Raw genomic sequence first — 16,407 nt, 5'->3', positions numbered from 1 at the left:
CATTGAATAGGCTATAAAGTGGCAGTTGGGTCACCTCACTGGAGGCGCTCCTTGCGACGGTAGTCAAGGACTGCCAAAACGTGCCTCCCCTTATTGGCTGCCCTGGATAAAAACTACCGATCACATAGCATTTCCTTGCCCTGATTTCTGATTCCTGTTTCCTGCTTCTGCTTCTGCTTCCTTGAATTAAAATAATAAATAATAAAAAACAGATAATAGCCCAACTAATTAAATCCCATCCCAAAGCAGCCTCAAGCCCCCATTAAACAAATCAGAAAATGACCCAAAAGGACCAAATAAGCATCCCAAAATCAACGATCAACTACGCAATCCATCTCCACACCAAAGCTCAAAACAAAGCCCGACCCAAAACCCGGTAAAATCTCAAATACTTCAACAGTGCAACATCACCTTGAAATGATCTTCACGGGTCGGCCCATATGGGACCGCCCGTACGGCCTCGGGTTGCCCAAACCACGCAAGACGATCATCAGACCCCAACCCTAATTTTCCAATTCCAATAAAATGCACGTTTCCAAACTTTGAATCATATAGTCCGGCAGGAAAGAAACAGGATCCTGACTCGCTCGAGCACGGTTATTGGAATCATATGAGGGGGACCTGCATGGATGCAGGTGAGCCGGTCCGTAATTCGTGCCCATGAATGCATGGTGACGAGGTGATCTGAGGAGTCGTGCCATGATGCAGGTGCATATCTTACATGTGTGTGCGGGGTGCGACTTAAGGACATGAACGCCGATAGCGCGCATTTGCGACGATCACTACTGGTCGGTGTTTGTAGAGGTCGAGTCAGGGTTGCCTTAGGGTCTGAATCTGAGTTTATGTCCGAGTCGGGCTTAGAGTGGGAAAATGGGGCGATCCGCGCGAAGGGGACTAATGCGAGTCATGGGAGCTGACCTGGGGGGATTTGCGTTTAGTGTCTCTTCTCCTCTTTGTGTGACTGCGACAGTGGTGTTGCGTGGGATCATTCCCCTTACCCCTGGCATATATTAGACAGGTTATGGGACTGCAACCGTAGTATCGGGATTCAGGGTCCACGAGGCTTTGGGGTCCAAAAAGCAATTAGTGCTGCGTCATTGCCTAGTGTTCTGTTCCCCTGTTGATGTGTGTGGGGGAAAACCTGATCTGGTAGGACCCCGGCGTTTGCTTTTCTTAGTAGAACTGACATGGGTAGGGTGGCTTAGCCGGTGATCCGGTTTGTTGGTTGCTAGCTTGTTCGTTCATGGCATATCCTTGTTTAGGGGGCGCCACTCCTGCCATATTTAGGTGTAGTTGACGTAGGTCTTTTACGAGCGGTGAAGTGGTGAAGTGGTGGTTTGGCTGTTAATTTGGGCTTGTATTAATCCTCCATGCATGCTTTCATGCTATAACTTATGTAATAAACAGTCTTCCTTCATATACATCAAAGATCACCATAGGAGAGGTATGAATCCCAATGCTATGTTCAAAACCAGGGTCAAAATCAAAATCAAAATCAAAGTGTCGCTAATGTGCACAAAACTCCTCGCTCGCTTCCCAGTAAACAAAATGAAGATGCGCTTGTAAATGTCAAAATGAAAAGTAGACAAAGGAAAATATGTAAGATCAGAGTCCCATATGAGAGGGTCTGAATGTCGAATATTGACAGATTCGAAGAGAACGGCCGCACACAAATCGGTAAGAGGTGAGAGAGAAGGATGAGTTGCAAAGTCTCGGGTGTGGTTTCGAAGCAAAGAAAAAGATGCAGTTATGCAGTGGCACGGGATGCCCGTCGGGACTTTAAGTCGTCCCGGCTCAGAAGTCGGCGCAGCTTAGAGACAAATCGGCATTGGAGGCCATCTGGAGTACGGTAAGCATTGAACGCGACCGATGTATGATAGAGCACGTGCTTACCAGTGCTGCGACGCGTGGACACGAAAGGCTCCTCGATAGGCTGTGTCGTATAGGCTGCAGCCCAATATCCCGTGTGGTGATAACCGGTGAAGGTGCAGTTGTTGGGGTCGTATTTGGGCTGCAGTGCTGTGACATGGGGGTAGAGTGATGCCAATGGCGAGAGAAGCTCATCAGGCGGCGGTGAGCGTCTGCTGTCAATGCTACCTCGAGACTGCCGAGAGACATTAGAATTACATCTGGTTGGGGAAGTATAGAGGTCACTCACGTAGAGCTCATAGTTGGTCTTGTAACTCATGGTGGGGGGAAGTGGAGAGGAATTAGGGCTGTGTATTGCTGAACTCAGTTTGCGACCGTGTGAATGCAAGTCGATGGAGTGCAAGACTATGCAGAGTGTTAAAGTGTTGAGATGCAGGTCTTTACGAAGAGGCGAGGCTGCATTTAAAGAACTTGGAACACAATTTGGAAACAGGAAACCCTCAGCCGCAGGTTTAATTTGGAAGCGGGGGAGTCCGAACGTCAGACTGATGTGCATCTAGTGGTCGTCTAGTGTGTCCCATCTTGATAGATATGATTTTGTCGCATCCAGGAATTCGGGACTCCAGGGCCTCCATGAACACCAATCAGCGACGATCATTGGCGGAAGTCTGTTGTCTGAGCGTCAGGGCCGATTCACCGATCTGTCGGAGTGCCCGATGAGGATAGTGTCTATAATACGAGATTTAAATTATTGAGCTAGCATGATCCCTGCAAATGCCACGAATGGGTTTCTCGTTTGGTTTCCCCTTGCATTGTACTTCCCACGTTGTTTTGATTTTTTTTTTCTTATCCTGCACCACACGAGTATGCAATGTAAAAGGCTGTTCCCTGCAGCCTCGCGGATTCCCCCTCTCCATGATGTGATTTCAGATCCGCCGAACATGTCCGGGTTAGAAGATTAAGCGCTAAACCCGAGTATCATCTTACGTGTACATGAATATGGAACAGTCTAAAGTTATATTGTCGGACGAAGTGGGGGGGAAAGTGTCAGGTACCTCGCACAGGGCAATTCGGGCGAGTAATTGTCAAGCCTTAAGCGAAGCCCCCAAAGTATATCAAGCGAGAGAAAAAAAACCATCAGATCTGAAATGAATGCTTAAGGGCGAGATTGACCGAGACTAGCGGGAGAACTATTGGAAGACTAAAACGAAGGAGATTGACAGTGGAAAATCCCCAGTTAGGGTTAGCGGACAATCACATTGTCGTCACAGCCACATCCCTTGCTAAAAGGGGATAAGCGCACGAGCCACATCGTCGGGCTGTCCGTGGCTAGTGCCCTCTCAAGGTTGTGGCTCAAGCTTGCTGTGGCTAGAGAGCTTGATCTCTTCTCCACCACCGAACTAGTCCGTCCCTTGGGATCTTCAAAGGTTATCACTTTTTTTATTGACACCCTTGATGGCTCGGTCTTCCCCGTCTAGGCCGCCAGCGCGGAGCTATAAGGGCCCCCATTCGCCTCCCCCAGATACATCAGTTTAACTCCAGACTTCTATCCTTCTAAGGAACTTGCCTTTTGGGAATTTGCCTTGAACACATCAATCATATACATAAATCATATGTCAACTGTCAAATATGTCACTGAGCATGCAGGGTTCAGGAAGAGAGTGTTGGGAAAACTCTCATATGGACATGCGCGAGCACTGCTCGCGCGAGCAACGCGCTCAAAGTGAGTGATCAATGTCCTTCCCCGCTGTCTTGTCGCACCAGGTGCGCCGTGACCCAGTATTCTGAGACTCTTTTTTTTGCCTTTGGTTCAGGATCCGGACGAGAGGCTGAACGCATCTCGGATAGGCGCGAGCGTCCTCACGATGAGGGGATAGCCCCAGAACTACAGTCCATCCTAACAGACGGCGAGTTTGGTCGGGTTGATCCCACTGGCTGGTTCCCACACTATAAGAATTGCGTGCAACATTTTGTCGACTATAGCCAACATACCCCGCCAGTATTGTCTATTGCCGCCTTTATCAATATTCGGCTTCCAAGCCAGCGACCTGCTGAGGTGGTTCCGGCTGCTCAATCTCAATCTCAATCGCAATCTACTTCTATGCCGTTTATTTCTCTTCGACCTTATATCCGCAGACTCATTGTCACTGCACAAGACTCTCCAACTGTCATGAATACTTTCTTCGGCACTGACTGGGAAGCTGGGGTGGGGGTGATCTACAAGCAAGAGCGGGCCAACTATCTATTCACTGCCAAAAGCAGCGGTTGGGCAGCAACTAAGGCCGCATACGACATTTCCCCAGATGAACAAACCCCTTTCTTAAGACCCCTGCGTGACCCTTCGGAGGAGGAGATTCGCGTGGCTGAGGCGCGATGGAGCGAATGGCTTGCTATGGAGGATTGGATGGTTGGAGCACGCAGTCCCTGGTAGGGCATGACTCATGATGAGAGACGAATCTTCTTTACTCGTTTAAGTTTTCTTATTTCTTTTGTCTGTTCTCGGATCACAAAAACAGTTGGTGATAGTGACTGGGGAGGCTAGTGCAGTCACAGTGGAGTATGTCAGTCCCTGCAGTTAAGTTAGGTTCCATGCCATAGGGGAATTATCACCGAAACTAGCCTAATAACATTCTTTTCCATCATAGTCTAGTGCTAAATGCAGAGTTGACAGAGATCGCCGTAGATCGTGGGAAATCGATAGCGTCGCACCGCCACAGGCAGACACCGTGACAAATACATGAAATGGAACTAGTGAATTCTCGATATTAACTATGCCAAGATTGCACTTAGATTGTGAGATCTGAAGCCCATTAACCGCGCCAGGCTTAGCTCAGGCCCCTGCCCTGCTTAATATGGGAACCCCGACGATCCACATGGTTCTGAGTCATGACTCGAACATCCCATCTCCAGGGCTCAACCTGTCAACCCGCCTGTCATCCTGTCATCCTGTCAGACGGTCCGGTCTACCTGTCAATTCTCTGAACATTCAGGATCAATAGTGCCGGCATTCGATACAATCGGTCCTCAGCCCCCTGAACCAGGTACCCGGGAAAGAAATCAAGATGGAGTCCTGCAGCTGCTACGAGCACGATGCAGCAACAATAATGCCGATACTCGTATCCCAATTGCCGTATTCCACAACTCTCCTCAGGCGCATCCAACACGGCATCGCCTACCCATCAGCAACCGCCAAGATTCTTGCAACTTTCCCTGCCGGCTCAACCCCTGACCCTAAATTTCCGTGGCTGGCTGCGCGGGTGGATCTATTTCTCGGCCGCGAGACCCAGATGCACATCTACTCCAGCCTTGAAGCGGAGCCATCAACCCCGATCGACGCTGTCAGCGTCAGCCATACCCAAATTAACACAGCCGCGACTGCGGAACCCATTTCCAGTTCCAATTCCATCGTTTACACCCTCTCAGCACCCCAGCCCGTCCGAGACCTGGTCCGCGCGCAACTATTGGCCCTACTCTCTCACGTCAAAACCCACTTCCTGCCGCCTTACCTGTCATCTTTGTCTCGAGGCCGGGATCCGATTTCAGCTACGCCAGCCGACGTCGATCCAAACAATGCAGAGAAAAATGCTCGTGTGGCTTCGGCGATCACTGACAATGGCGTGCCCCTGATCCCCGCGCCTAACCCACAAGCGTTCCTGATCGGAAGCCTTCATACAGGTCTCTTTGCGCTACTCCAGCGATCGGGCACCTACACAGCGGACGATTCGCTACCCAATATTCGGGTTCATCGCTTCGATAATCCACCCTATCATAAGTACTTTTTCCGGAGATCCGAGTTTGCATCCGCGGAAGCGGATGCGCAGGCGGAAGCGTCTGGCAGTCCGGCTGGTGCTGATCTTTTTGCTGATCTCTCCCTGCCGCCTGGTTACCGGTTCTCGGATCGTCACGGTAGATTTGGTGTTCTTGATGGGCATTTGGATCTTGTGCAGAGTCGCACGCATATTCCCAGATCCAGGAAGCAGCTCTCTTCTTTGTCTGGTATGGCGCTTTATTGTGATAGCGATGGTTCTATGGATGGTGGGCGTGAGATTGGGACTGGTGATGAAATGCCTATTGCGTGGGGTTTCCTTGGTGTTGATGGTTCTTTGGCTACGCTACATGTTGAGCCTGAGCATCGTGGGAAGGGTCTGGCGCTACTTTTGTCTAAGGCGATCATGCGTCACGGTATGACTGCTGATGGGATTTTTGGGGCTGAAACTATTCAGTCTGGAGATCAATTGGCTCGTGAGCAGGTTGCGGAGTGGACGCATGCTGATGTGTCTGGAGATAATAAGGCAAGTCGGAGGGTTATGGAGAAGATTGGAGGTAAAGTTTTGACGACGGTCACTTGGACTGTCATTGAGCTTTGCGATTGACTTGAAACTACTTAATACTTTGATGAAGTTTGAAGATAGACATGACTTGCTTAAGATTTGGATATATTTACGAAGCTACCTTTGATATGCATGTGTGATGGCTAAAGAATGTTCAATAAAGACGATAGCTCTTTAGGATATATGCTACTATAATAAACAACACGGTTTCGATTGTCGGGCATGTTAATATTGTATCCCTTGGTCTCTTAAGTGTCTCTCCTCAGCTTCCATGCTTCTCTAATTTCTTGAGGTGTCATATCTCAATGCAGCAGATCCGGCTGGCAAGGTGTCAAATCTTGAATAGGATACCGCCGTACCAAGAGAAGGATTGATCTTGGATGTCTCGATATTTCTACCAAATGAAGAAGATCTCTGCTCAGTGACTCATATTTTGAATCATGCGAGATGGGTGAAATTATCATCATCAACGGCTATTGAAGGCGCTCAATATATGTATCCGGCATGACCATAAATTTTCCAAAGCAACAAGTTTTATTACTCGACTTAGCCTAAGCTACACGACTAATTTCTACACCTTAACCCCACGAGAAATCGAATCTTGTGTCATATGTGAATGGTCAAAGTAAAGCGTTGAATGTGAGAGCCGTAAACACCCCCAGATATGCCCGATTAGGCTTAGCGTACCGATGATCGGCCACCGTGATAACCACGCAGTCGAACTTCGCATCTTCTCTTCCTCCTTTCCCTCCAAATTCAAGCCATTGACTCTTCTCATAATATTCAAAATGAGTAACCAAAAAGGTGTCGCCGAGAACATGCTCTGGGGAGGACGTTTCACCCGTGAGTCGCTCAACCCCTCCATCCCACCAAAAATCCCACTGACTCATACGCCAAAAAACAGAGGGTCTTGACCCCCTGATGGTGCAGTACAACATGTCCTTGCCCTATGACCGTGTCTTCTGGAAGCAGGATATTGCTGGCTCCATTGCCTTCGCCCGCGCCAACACCAAGTCCGGCATCCTCACCCCGCAAGAGTTCGCCGAGATCGAGCGCGGTTTCAAGCAGATTGCCGAGGAATGGCAGTCAAACACCTTCGTCGCCAAGGAGAACGACGAGGATATTCACACCGCCAACGAGCGCCGCCTGGGCGAGATCATCGGCAAGGAGATTGGCGGTAAGCTGCACACCGGCCGGTCGCGCAATGAGCAGATCGCCACGGACATGCGCCTGTGGCTGCGCGATGAGCTCCGTCTTATCGACGCCCACCTCTGCAATTTGATCAAGGTTTCTATCGCTCGCGCTGAGCAGGATATCGACTACATCATGCCCGGTTACACCCACCTCCAGAAGGCTCAGCCCGTCCGCTGGTCCCACTGGCTGCTGTCCCACGCTACTGCTTTCGCTAGCGAGCTGCAGCGTCTGCGTGAGGTCATCCGCCGCGTTAACCGCAGCCCTCTCGGTACCGGTGCTCTTGCTGGTAACCCCTTCAACATTGACCGTGAGGCTATGGCTAAGGAGCTTGGCTTCGATGGTCTGCTGTACAACTCCATGAACGCCGTTGCCGACCGTGACTTTGCCATGGAGACTATGCAGTGGGGTAGCTCTTTCATGCTCAAGATTTCTCGCTGGGCCGAGGATTTGATCATCTACAGCAGTCTCGAGTTCGGCTTTGTCCGTCTGTCCGATGCCTACTCCACCGGATCCTCTCTGATGCCCCAGAAGAAGAACGCCGGTAAGCAATCGCCAACGTCTTTTCGATAATCAAATTACTAACACAGTTCACAGACAGCCTGGAGCTGCTCCGCGGTAAGGCTGGTCGTGCCTTCGGCCAAATGGCCGGCCTGATGTGCACTATCAAGGGTTTGCCCACCACCTACAACAAGGATCTCCAGGAGAGTGTCGAGCCCATGCTCGACCACGTCAAGACCGTCAGCGACAGCATCCAGATCGGTACTGGTGTGCTCTCCACCTTGACCGTCATTCCCGAGAAGATGATCGCCGCTCTCGCCCCCGAGATGCTGGCCACTGAGATCGCCGACTACCTCGTCCGCAAGGGCGTTCCCTTCCGTGAGGGCCACCACATTTCTGGACGTGTTGTCGCTCTCGCTGAGGACACCTCTGTCCCCATGGACACCCTTTCCCTCGAGCAGCTCCAGGGAATTGACTCTCGCTTCGACGCTGATGTCCAGACTTGCCTTGACTACGAACGTGCTGTCGAGCTTAAGGATGCCATTGGCGGTACCAGCAAGCGCGCTGTTCTGGAGCAGACTGCCGTGCTGAAGGGCCTCCTGTGAATTCATTTTGGATACGATATATGACTGGGAAAAAAGCTGCGCTTTCGGGTAGACAAAAATGAATATATGAATTGACTTGTTGGACTTCGAGACTTCAAACTACTTATCAAACTATGCCCTAACTTCGTTAATTGCCAGACTGGACTATGACTACCATCCACCAGGGCCACCGGCACTTCATCATTGTTCAGCACAACGGCAAAGGTAACCCAAACTTCATAAAATCTCATAAAACAGCACCATTCAGATATTACTATCCACCCCAAACCCAAATTTCTCTTCTCAACCTCAAGCCCTGACACTCCTTTCTACCCCGGTAAGAGGTTTAATGTCCGGATCCGCAGCACCATCCCGCTCATCATAAGCAGGAGGAACATCCTCATCAGCAGCCCCATCAACCTGAATATCATCCTCCAAGGCCGCAATTACAGTCTGAGATCTCAGTCCCTCCCTAGAACCACCATCCAGCCTCCCACGCCCATGAACCGTCTCCCGCATCTCAATTTCCCCGCCAACCCTCGCCCCATTCCCATTGCCATAATGCATAAAACTCATAACATGATCATCACACTCGGGCCCAACATCCCGTCCCCGCTCCAACGCCCGCCCAATCTCCATCCCACTAGAATACCGATCCAGATTAGCACCGAGGACGACACCGTCGGCGGTAATCACTCGTCCGACAGGCTGTCTGATCGGGCTTCCACCCTCGTTCTCGCTCTTAGTCCCACTTCCATTTCCACTTCCACTTCCTCTGCCAAGATAGCTGGGATCATGGGTCGCTCCACCAGATGTGTAAGCCAGAGGAATCGACGACGTGGATTCCCGTGCCCTCGGCATACCCTTTCCACCCCGATTCCCGGTTGAATTCACATTCGAAGGGCCGGTTTGTCGCCAGCGCTGGTCAATTGGGACGTTGATCAGCTCGCTCTGGGAATGTGATGCTAGTTCACATCGCAGTCGGTAGAGACTTGTATCTGGTAATTCGGGGGTGGATGTGAAGCCCTGCCGGTGGGGAAGGGGCATTGGGACTTGGGCTGCTAGTTCGGCTGAGAAGGGGATTGGGGAGTTCGTGGATGACTTTAGTCTCAGGGGGTTGGGGATTAGGTTTGTTGACGAGGAGTTGTGGCTATGGCTTGTGCCCATTCTCATTGCTAGAGGTGTGTCACTTGGTCTTCTGTTTTCTGATTGGGAGGTTGTTGTTGAGGCTGTTGGTGTGTTATTGGGAATGAATGTGGTTAATGAGTCTGGTTGTTTGAGTTTGAGTCAGTGAGGGCTTTTATAGGTAGTTTGATGGGCGGTTATGGACTTGAGGCTTAACATACCAGTTGCTGTGTATCCTTCACTGTCAGATGGTGATAACACCTTGGTGTTTGATGACCTCTTTGGGCTGTAGCGGTATCGGGCTGCTCCATATGGATACCATGATATGTTAGACGAGCGTTTCTCATGTTTGCTTTGTCTTTTTCTGCGACGGTAGCAGCAGAACAGCAAAATGGCACAGATGATCAAGCCTGCCACTCCTCCCACCACCCCACCGATTAAGGCGCCCCGGTTGGATTTGGTTCCTGAATTGCTGGACTCTGATGATGGTGTTGCGGTGCTTATATGACTGACGCCTAGTGCAGAGGACAATGCTGTGACACGGGTGGCTTCGAATGTCGTTGATGTCGTAGCCGTCGCTGTAGCCGCGGAAGTACCTGATGCAGCCTGTGCCTCTGAAGTTGTGGTCGTGTCTGAACTGGTAGATAGGGCTGACATTGATACTATTACTGGTATTGGCGAGGAAGCAGACGAATCAGCCACCGAGGTGGTCGATGAGGATGTCGTTGCCGATGAGAGGAGTGGAATCCCAATGTTCGCTGTGACTGCTGCCAACCCCGCTACAGATGCAGTAGACTCGGGAGTCGAAGTATTCGAAGCATCGTCTTCATCATAGTCTGGACAAACGCCGCTCGTACATGGGTCGCTGGAGCAGCATCCACGAAAGTTGCCTGCAGTGCATACATACCACTGCTTGCTCCCGGTGCAGGTATTCGCTGCGCGGGGCAACAGATCGTTCATGCTTAAAGACATCTGAGAGATGATTTGCCATTCGCGACCTCGAGGGATCTTCGGATCAAAGCGTTGAACCCGTTGTATGTGCCAGTTAGGGCAACTCTCAACGACTGGAAGCGAGCGAACTCGTCCACTCGGAGAGAACTTGGAATTTCACGGTGTTCTCCCAGTGAAAAGGGGCAACAGATATCAAATGGAATCTATTAGCCAGATATTCCTACTGCTGGTATTCATAATCCATCGGGTGGAGGCCCTAAGGTGGACATGACCCTCGCCCTCAAAGAAGTCCAGGAGGACTCTTTGTTCGGCATGGCTGGTAAAGACCCCCTGGTGGCAACCATAACCTCCAAATATAGAACCAAAGTACCAAGAGTGAAAGTGGGATGGTGCTGAGGGAGGAGGGTTGATCTTTATTACTTGGCAGAGTGGCGGCAAAAGCGTAGTAATCGACTATGTTCTGAGCAAGTGCATGAGGGGGAAACCACAGTATCTGCCAGTGTTTCTGCAAAACTCCTCGGGTTCATCATCAGTCGAGGTTCGCCAGTTTCTTTGTTGACTCAAGCCAAGACCCGACAAAGAGTGGGCACGTGGAGAGCTACGGGAGGGCAAGATGAAGAGGAAATCCAATGAGAAACAAACTGGGGAGAAGCACCCAGTACAATTCTTCGCCTGTTGAAATACCTGTTGAAATAAAGGAAAATAATATGGCTATACAAGGTGGTAAGTAACACAGTCAAATAAAAAACATGGTCTTTTGCATGGGTTCATCCCCTTGAAACGGGGCCCTCGACGCCACAAGCCCTAGTTTCACAATATATGAAACTGGGATAGGACGTTAATGGGTTCCATTTGCGACAACTCCGTGGTATCCTCCAAATTCTCTGCGGGTCAGTTCCCAAAATAGCGAGCTTAGTAGGTACGCTTGAAAGGCGGCACGGCCTTGCACTCGCTCTCATCCAGGGTGTTGGCCTCGACGGCACGGTAGCCGAGCTTGACCTCACCGTGGGCCTCCTTCTGCCAGGAGAGAGTGTGCTTCATCCAGTTCTCATCGTCACGGTCGGGGAAGTCCTCACGGGCGTGGGCACCACGGGACTCCTTACGGGCAGCGGCGGAAGTGGCAGTTTGGGTACTGTGAATGATGTTAGCAAATTCTTTCTTGGAATTGAGTCGGTGATACGTACGCGCAAGTGAGCAGGTTGCGGAGCTCAAGGGTCTCAACCAGATCAGTGTTCCAGATCATGGAGCGGTCCTTGGTGCCGACCTGGGAGTACCACTGGTCGATCTCGTTGACCTTTTGGACACCCTCGTCCAAGCTTTCCTGGGTACGGAAAACGCTGACATCGGTCTGCATGGCCTTCTGCATGGCATTGCGGACATCGAAAGTGGACTTGGGGCCCTCGGCAGTGCGGGCAAAGTCGAGGTCCTTGATGGACTGAGCACCGGCATCAGCGGCGAGCTCCTTGTGGGGAGCACCGGGGCTGGCAGTGTCACGGACACGGTGAGAAACAGCACGACCGAAGACGATCAAATCAAGGAGGGAGTTGGCACCCAGGCGGTTAGCACCGTGGACAGACACACAAGCGGCCTCACCACAGGCGTACAGACCCTTGACAACCTTCTCTTGGCCGTTCTGGTCCACGTCGATAACCTCACCAGTGTACTTGGTAGGGATACCACCCATGTTGTAGTGGACAGTGGGGAGGACGGGAATTGGCTGCTTGGTGACATCAACACCGGCGAAAATGGAGGCGGTCTCGGAGATACCGGGCAGACGCTCGTGGAGAAGCTCAGCGGGCAAGTGGCTGAGTTGCAGGTAGATGTGGTCCTTCTCGGGACCAACACCACGGCCCTCACGGATCTCGAGGGTCATGGAACGGGAGACAACGTCACGGGAAGCGAGATCCTTGGCGGTAGGAGCATAACGCTCCATGAAACGCTCACCTTCGGAGTTCAGGAGGTAACCACCCTCACCACGGGAGCCCTCAGTGATCAGACAACCGGCACCGTAGATACCAGTGGGGTGGAACTGGACGAACTCCAGATCCTGGTTAGGAAGACCAGCACGGGCGACCATAGCCATACCGTCACCGGTGCAAGTGTGAGCCGAAGTACAACTGAAATAGGCACGTCCGTAACCACCGGTGGCCAGGACAGTGTGGTGGGCCTTGAAGCGGTGCAGAGTACCATCCTCCTGGTTGTAAGCGATGATACCACGGCACTCACCATCCTCCATCAGCAAGTCGAGAGCGAAGTATTCGATGAAGTAGTTGGTGTTGTGACGGAGAGACTGTCCGTAGAGGGTGTGCAGGAGGGCGTGACCGGTACGGTCAGCGGCAGCTGCGCAACGGTAGGCCTGACCACCCTTGCCGAAATCCTTAGACTGACCACCGAAGGCACGCTGGTAGATACGTCCATCCTCGGTACGGGAGAAGGGGCAACCGTATCCCTCAAGCTCGCGAACACTGGCCGGGGCCTCGCGGGTCATGTAGTGAATAGCGTCCTGGTCACCAAGCCAATCGGAGCCCTTCACGGTATCATACATGTGCCATCTCCAGTCATCCTCGTGCATGCTATATTCCAATTAGACGCGATTCAATATCGGGCGAAATTTTCCTGGAGAAACATACTTTCCGAGGGCAGCGTTGATACCACCTTGGGCAGCGACGGTGTGACTTCTCGTGGGGAACAGCTTGGAAACACAAGCAGTTTTGAATCCAGCTTCAGCCAGACCGAAGGCAGCGCGCAGACCGGCACCACCGGCACCGACAACGACGGCATCATATTCGTGGTCCTGCGCCAGTCAGATCCGATTGTCTTCCATTTCATCCGGGCTCATTATGATCTTACAATGATGGGGTATTTGTCGGTCAGGTATCCGCTGGACTCCTTGGCGCGCAGAGGCTGGTTGGCCCAAATCCGGGCTGGCGCAAGTTGTTAGTGAGGCGTACGCGAATGACGATTTGAATGATTCAATGCGTACCTGTGGACCTTGAAGAGGAGAACAGACGTCTCTGATCCCGCAAAATGCGGGAAACCTGGAGAAATGGGCCAGTCAGTCGGTTGCACATGAGCCGAAAATCGTTGCATGCCGGGCTCACCTTGGAGGCAGGAGCTAGGCTCCGCAAGCTTAGGGAGCTCATGATGGATCAGCAGAGAATTGTGCTTCTCTAATGAACCAAGAGATAACCAGGACAGAGATTGTCCAAAAAGAGCTAAAGAGAGGAGATGGTGGAATAGCGAACTCCTGCCAGAGCAACTTCATCTGGAGTCGGGATGCGGTTTGGCAGTTTCACGCTGACTCAGCGACTTACTTAGTATTCCGGGCTTTGTGATTGGTTGGTTCGGCCTCCCCATCGGCAACTGCGAGAATGCCTCGGGTTCGCCGGTCGTCCGTTTTGCCGCGAGGTAGTGGGCGCCGGGAGGATACGGCAGAGCCTCAGTGAGCATGAGGAGGATTGTAGCTGGGGGGATGGCCTCTGCTAGTAGAGCTTGATTATTCTATGAGCTTGGATTTCTACTACAGCCAGCTGATATCTCTCAATGCCTCTCTCAACTCTGGAATGTATAGCTGTGGATCACGTGCTGTCACATGATCGTCCATGGATACCCGATTAGGGATCTACACCAGACCTAGGTTGATTCATACTGCGATCAACTTATCTGGGCATGTTTTTCTGGGGTAGACGGTTTGTTTTCTTCCGCGACTGATTATTTCAAGAGATCATGGTTACTCTGCCAAGACTATCGATGCAAAGTCTCCAAAGCGGATATATTGCTTGATGTGCTCTTTGTGCCCTAACTGAACTGCTATGTTCCACCTGTTTTCTGTCAATTCTTGAGTGCTTTGGGTGGGTCTAATAGATCAGATCATGCAGGAGTCTAAAGTGTGAACGGACCTACGACCTCTGCTATATATACGAATTACGGAAACATAGAAATGATTTAGATTATAGATGCATTGACCTGGAATAAACTCCGACATAACAACACAATAGTGATCATACATCCCATCCGTAATGCAAGTCCAGTCGGGATCTCTCTAGTTGTATTGCATGTAGGTTGCCGTCGAATTGAACTTGAGGTTGCCCTTGATGACCTTCTCAACGGAAGCCAGGAAGTCCTTCTCAGTGGCGACCTTGCGGCGCGCACGAATGGCAAACATACCAGCCTCCGTTGCCACACTGCGGAGCTCAGCACCGGTAGCGTTAGGACACAGTCGTGAAATCAGCTCCCAACGGATGTCCCGCTCGACGGACATGCTCTTGGCGTGAATGCGGAGAATGTTTGCACGACCCTCGACATCGGGTAGTGAGAATTCAATCTTACGATCGATACGGCCAGGACGCATCAGGGCCGGGTCAAGTGTGGACGGACGGTTGGTAGCGAACATAACCTTGATGTTACCACGGGAATCGAAACCATCCAGCTGGGTGATCAGCTCCAGCATAGTACGCTGCACTTCATTGTCACCACCGGCACCATCATCGAAACGGGCACCACCGACAGCATCGATTTCGTCGAAGAAGATGATGCAAGCCTTCTTGGTACGAGCCATCTCGAAGAGCTCACGGACCATACGGGCACCCTCACCAACATACTTCTGTACCAATTCACTACCAATGACACGAATGAAGGTGGCATCCGTTCGGTTGGCGACTGCACGAGCGCAAAGAGTCTTTCCGGTTCCGGGAGGGCCGTAGAGGAGGGCACCCTTGGGCGGGTCGATACCGAGGTTCACAAAACGTTCCGGCGATAGCAACGGCATCTCAACAACTTCTCGTAGCTTCTCGATCTGTTCTTTGCACCCACCGACATCGCCGTAAGTCACGTCGGGCTTATCCTCGACCGTCATCATCGTCACGCTGGGGTCGATCTTTGGCGGCAAGGGAAGCATAATCTGGTACTTATTGCGGTCGACACTGCAGAGTCCAGTTAGTAGCTGTGAGGGAAAACCACCCATCCCGCCGGGGGACCTACCCAACTCTCATGCCTTCCTCGATATCTGTTGGGCTGACGCGCTCTCCTAGGTTGACAACAAATTTGGCAATCTGCTTGACGTTGATCACATATTTACTCTTGTCCGAGTCTTTCTCATCCTGGATAATCTTTGTGCATCGTGCAACCTGAAGTGGCTGTTCTTCTGCCATGCGCTGTCGATCGGCTGCAACATCCCAAAGGTGTGGAGGTGCAAGACCTGTGTCCGATTCCTGAAAGAGCGTGAGCTTCGATTGCTCAAGGGGTCGAGAGAGCTGGAGAAATAATCACCTTAACGCCGATCTTTTCATTGACGCTTGCTTGTTTGTCCTTGATATCCTTTTCGAGCTTCTTCAGTGCTGTCGCGTAAGGTGCGGCGCCGTAGGTCTTGAGTACTGCGATATCACTGTAGGGGACGTCAGCCAACCATTGCCATCGCGCTTTGGCCGAATCAAATCGAGATAAGGCGGAAAACTCACTCATCTGTAAGAGGTGTGATCTTCTTCTCAGGTTCCTCGTCGTCCGCGAAGTTCTTTTGGTACTTCTCCCAGTTCTGACCCGTGGCGCTAGGCATGATGAAAGGTGTTGACAGCCCAAGGCCGAGGAGCTAGAGGACGTTGTGGGAGGGAAAGTAAGGTCGAAGAGGCGTATGCGAGTTAAACAGATCTAACTTGCTCCAATAACTGGGGCAATCTGGAAAAAAAGATAGATAGTTGGGTATTGAGAGACGGATGATGTAGCAGAGCTGCGGTGGCCGAGCTCACCTCACTAATCAGTGCCAAGCTTCATCACCGCCCCAGAACCTCGCAGAATTTCCTGTGTGTCCTCCACCATCAACAGTCACCTTCACCCTTTCACTCATTTTTAACAGTTCGTTT

General features: G+C 51.4%; 7 protein-coding genes across 7 annotated transcripts; 3 read left to right on the top strand and 4 right to left on the bottom strand.

Moving 5' to 3' along the window:
- Positions 1-1,747: 1,747 nt before the first annotated feature.
- N7511_004248 (uncharacterized protein) lies at positions 1,748-2,188 on the bottom strand (the record flags this gene model as incomplete). The annotated part of the gene is made up of 2 exons (XM_057126673.1): positions 1,748-2,104; positions 2,159-2,188. The coding sequence occupies 2 exons, from the start codon at positions 2,186-2,188 to the stop codon at positions 1,748-1,750; spliced, it is 387 nt and encodes a 128-aa protein (XP_056985563.1).
- Positions 2,189-3,498: 1,310 nt separating this feature from the next.
- N7511_004247 (uncharacterized protein) lies at positions 3,499-4,300 on the top strand (the record flags this gene model as incomplete). Its single annotated transcript, XM_057126672.1, has 2 exons — positions 3,499-3,592; positions 3,684-4,300. The coding sequence occupies 2 exons, from the start codon at positions 3,499-3,501 to the stop codon at positions 4,298-4,300; spliced, it is 711 nt and encodes a 236-aa protein (XP_056985562.1).
- Positions 4,301-4,931: 631 nt separating this feature from the next.
- N7511_004246 (uncharacterized protein) lies at positions 4,932-6,242 on the top strand (the record flags this gene model as incomplete). Its single annotated transcript, XM_057126671.1, has 1 exon — positions 4,932-6,242. One exon carries the CDS (start codon positions 4,932-4,934, stop codon positions 6,240-6,242), a length of 1,311 nt encoding a protein of 436 aa, XP_056985561.1.
- Positions 6,243-6,988: 746 nt separating this feature from the next.
- Positions 6,989-8,497, top strand: N7511_004245 (argininosuccinate lyase ARG4; the record flags this gene model as incomplete). The annotated part of the gene is made up of 3 exons (XM_057126670.1): positions 6,989-7,043; positions 7,105-7,935; positions 7,989-8,497. The coding sequence occupies 3 exons, from the start codon at positions 6,989-6,991 to the stop codon at positions 8,495-8,497; spliced, it is 1,395 nt and encodes a 464-aa protein (XP_056985560.1).
- Positions 8,498-8,785: 288 nt separating this feature from the next.
- N7511_004244 (uncharacterized protein) lies at positions 8,786-10,561 on the bottom strand (the record flags this gene model as incomplete). Its single annotated transcript, XM_057126669.1, has 2 exons — positions 8,786-9,705; positions 9,823-10,561. 2 exons carry the CDS (start codon positions 10,559-10,561, stop codon positions 8,786-8,788), a joined length of 1,659 nt encoding a protein of 552 aa, XP_056985559.1.
- A 903-nt stretch (positions 10,562-11,464) lies between these two features.
- On the bottom strand, positions 11,465-13,695 carry N7511_004243 (uncharacterized protein; the record flags this gene model as incomplete). The annotated part of the gene is made up of 6 exons (XM_057126668.1): positions 11,465-11,684; positions 11,737-13,125; positions 13,183-13,346; positions 13,403-13,476; positions 13,536-13,590; positions 13,654-13,695. The coding sequence occupies 6 exons, from the start codon at positions 13,693-13,695 to the stop codon at positions 11,465-11,467; spliced, it is 1,944 nt and encodes a 647-aa protein (XP_056985558.1).
- Positions 13,696-14,594: 899 nt separating this feature from the next.
- rpt1 (proteasome regulatory particle base subunit RPT1) lies at positions 14,595-16,163 on the bottom strand (the record flags this gene model as incomplete). The annotated part of the gene is made up of 4 exons (XM_057126667.1): positions 16,009-16,163; positions 15,821-15,935; positions 15,533-15,762; positions 14,595-15,474 (listed from the first exon to the last, which is right to left on the bottom strand). The coding sequence occupies exons 1-4, from the start codon at positions 16,101-16,103 to the stop codon at positions 14,595-14,597; spliced, it is 1,320 nt and encodes a 439-aa protein (XP_056985557.1). The 5' UTR covers positions 16,104-16,163.
- Positions 16,164-16,407: the final 244 nt, after the last annotated feature.

Source organism: Penicillium nucicola, assembly GCF_028828085.1.
Source record: "Penicillium nucicola strain IBT 29836 chromosome Unknown utg000003l, whole genome shotgun sequence".
Taxonomy (NCBI): Eukaryota; Fungi; Ascomycota; class Eurotiomycetes; order Eurotiales; family Aspergillaceae; genus Penicillium; species Penicillium nucicola.
Note: the sequence above shows the minus strand (reverse complement) of the source record. Positions and strands in the feature narration are given on the sequence as shown.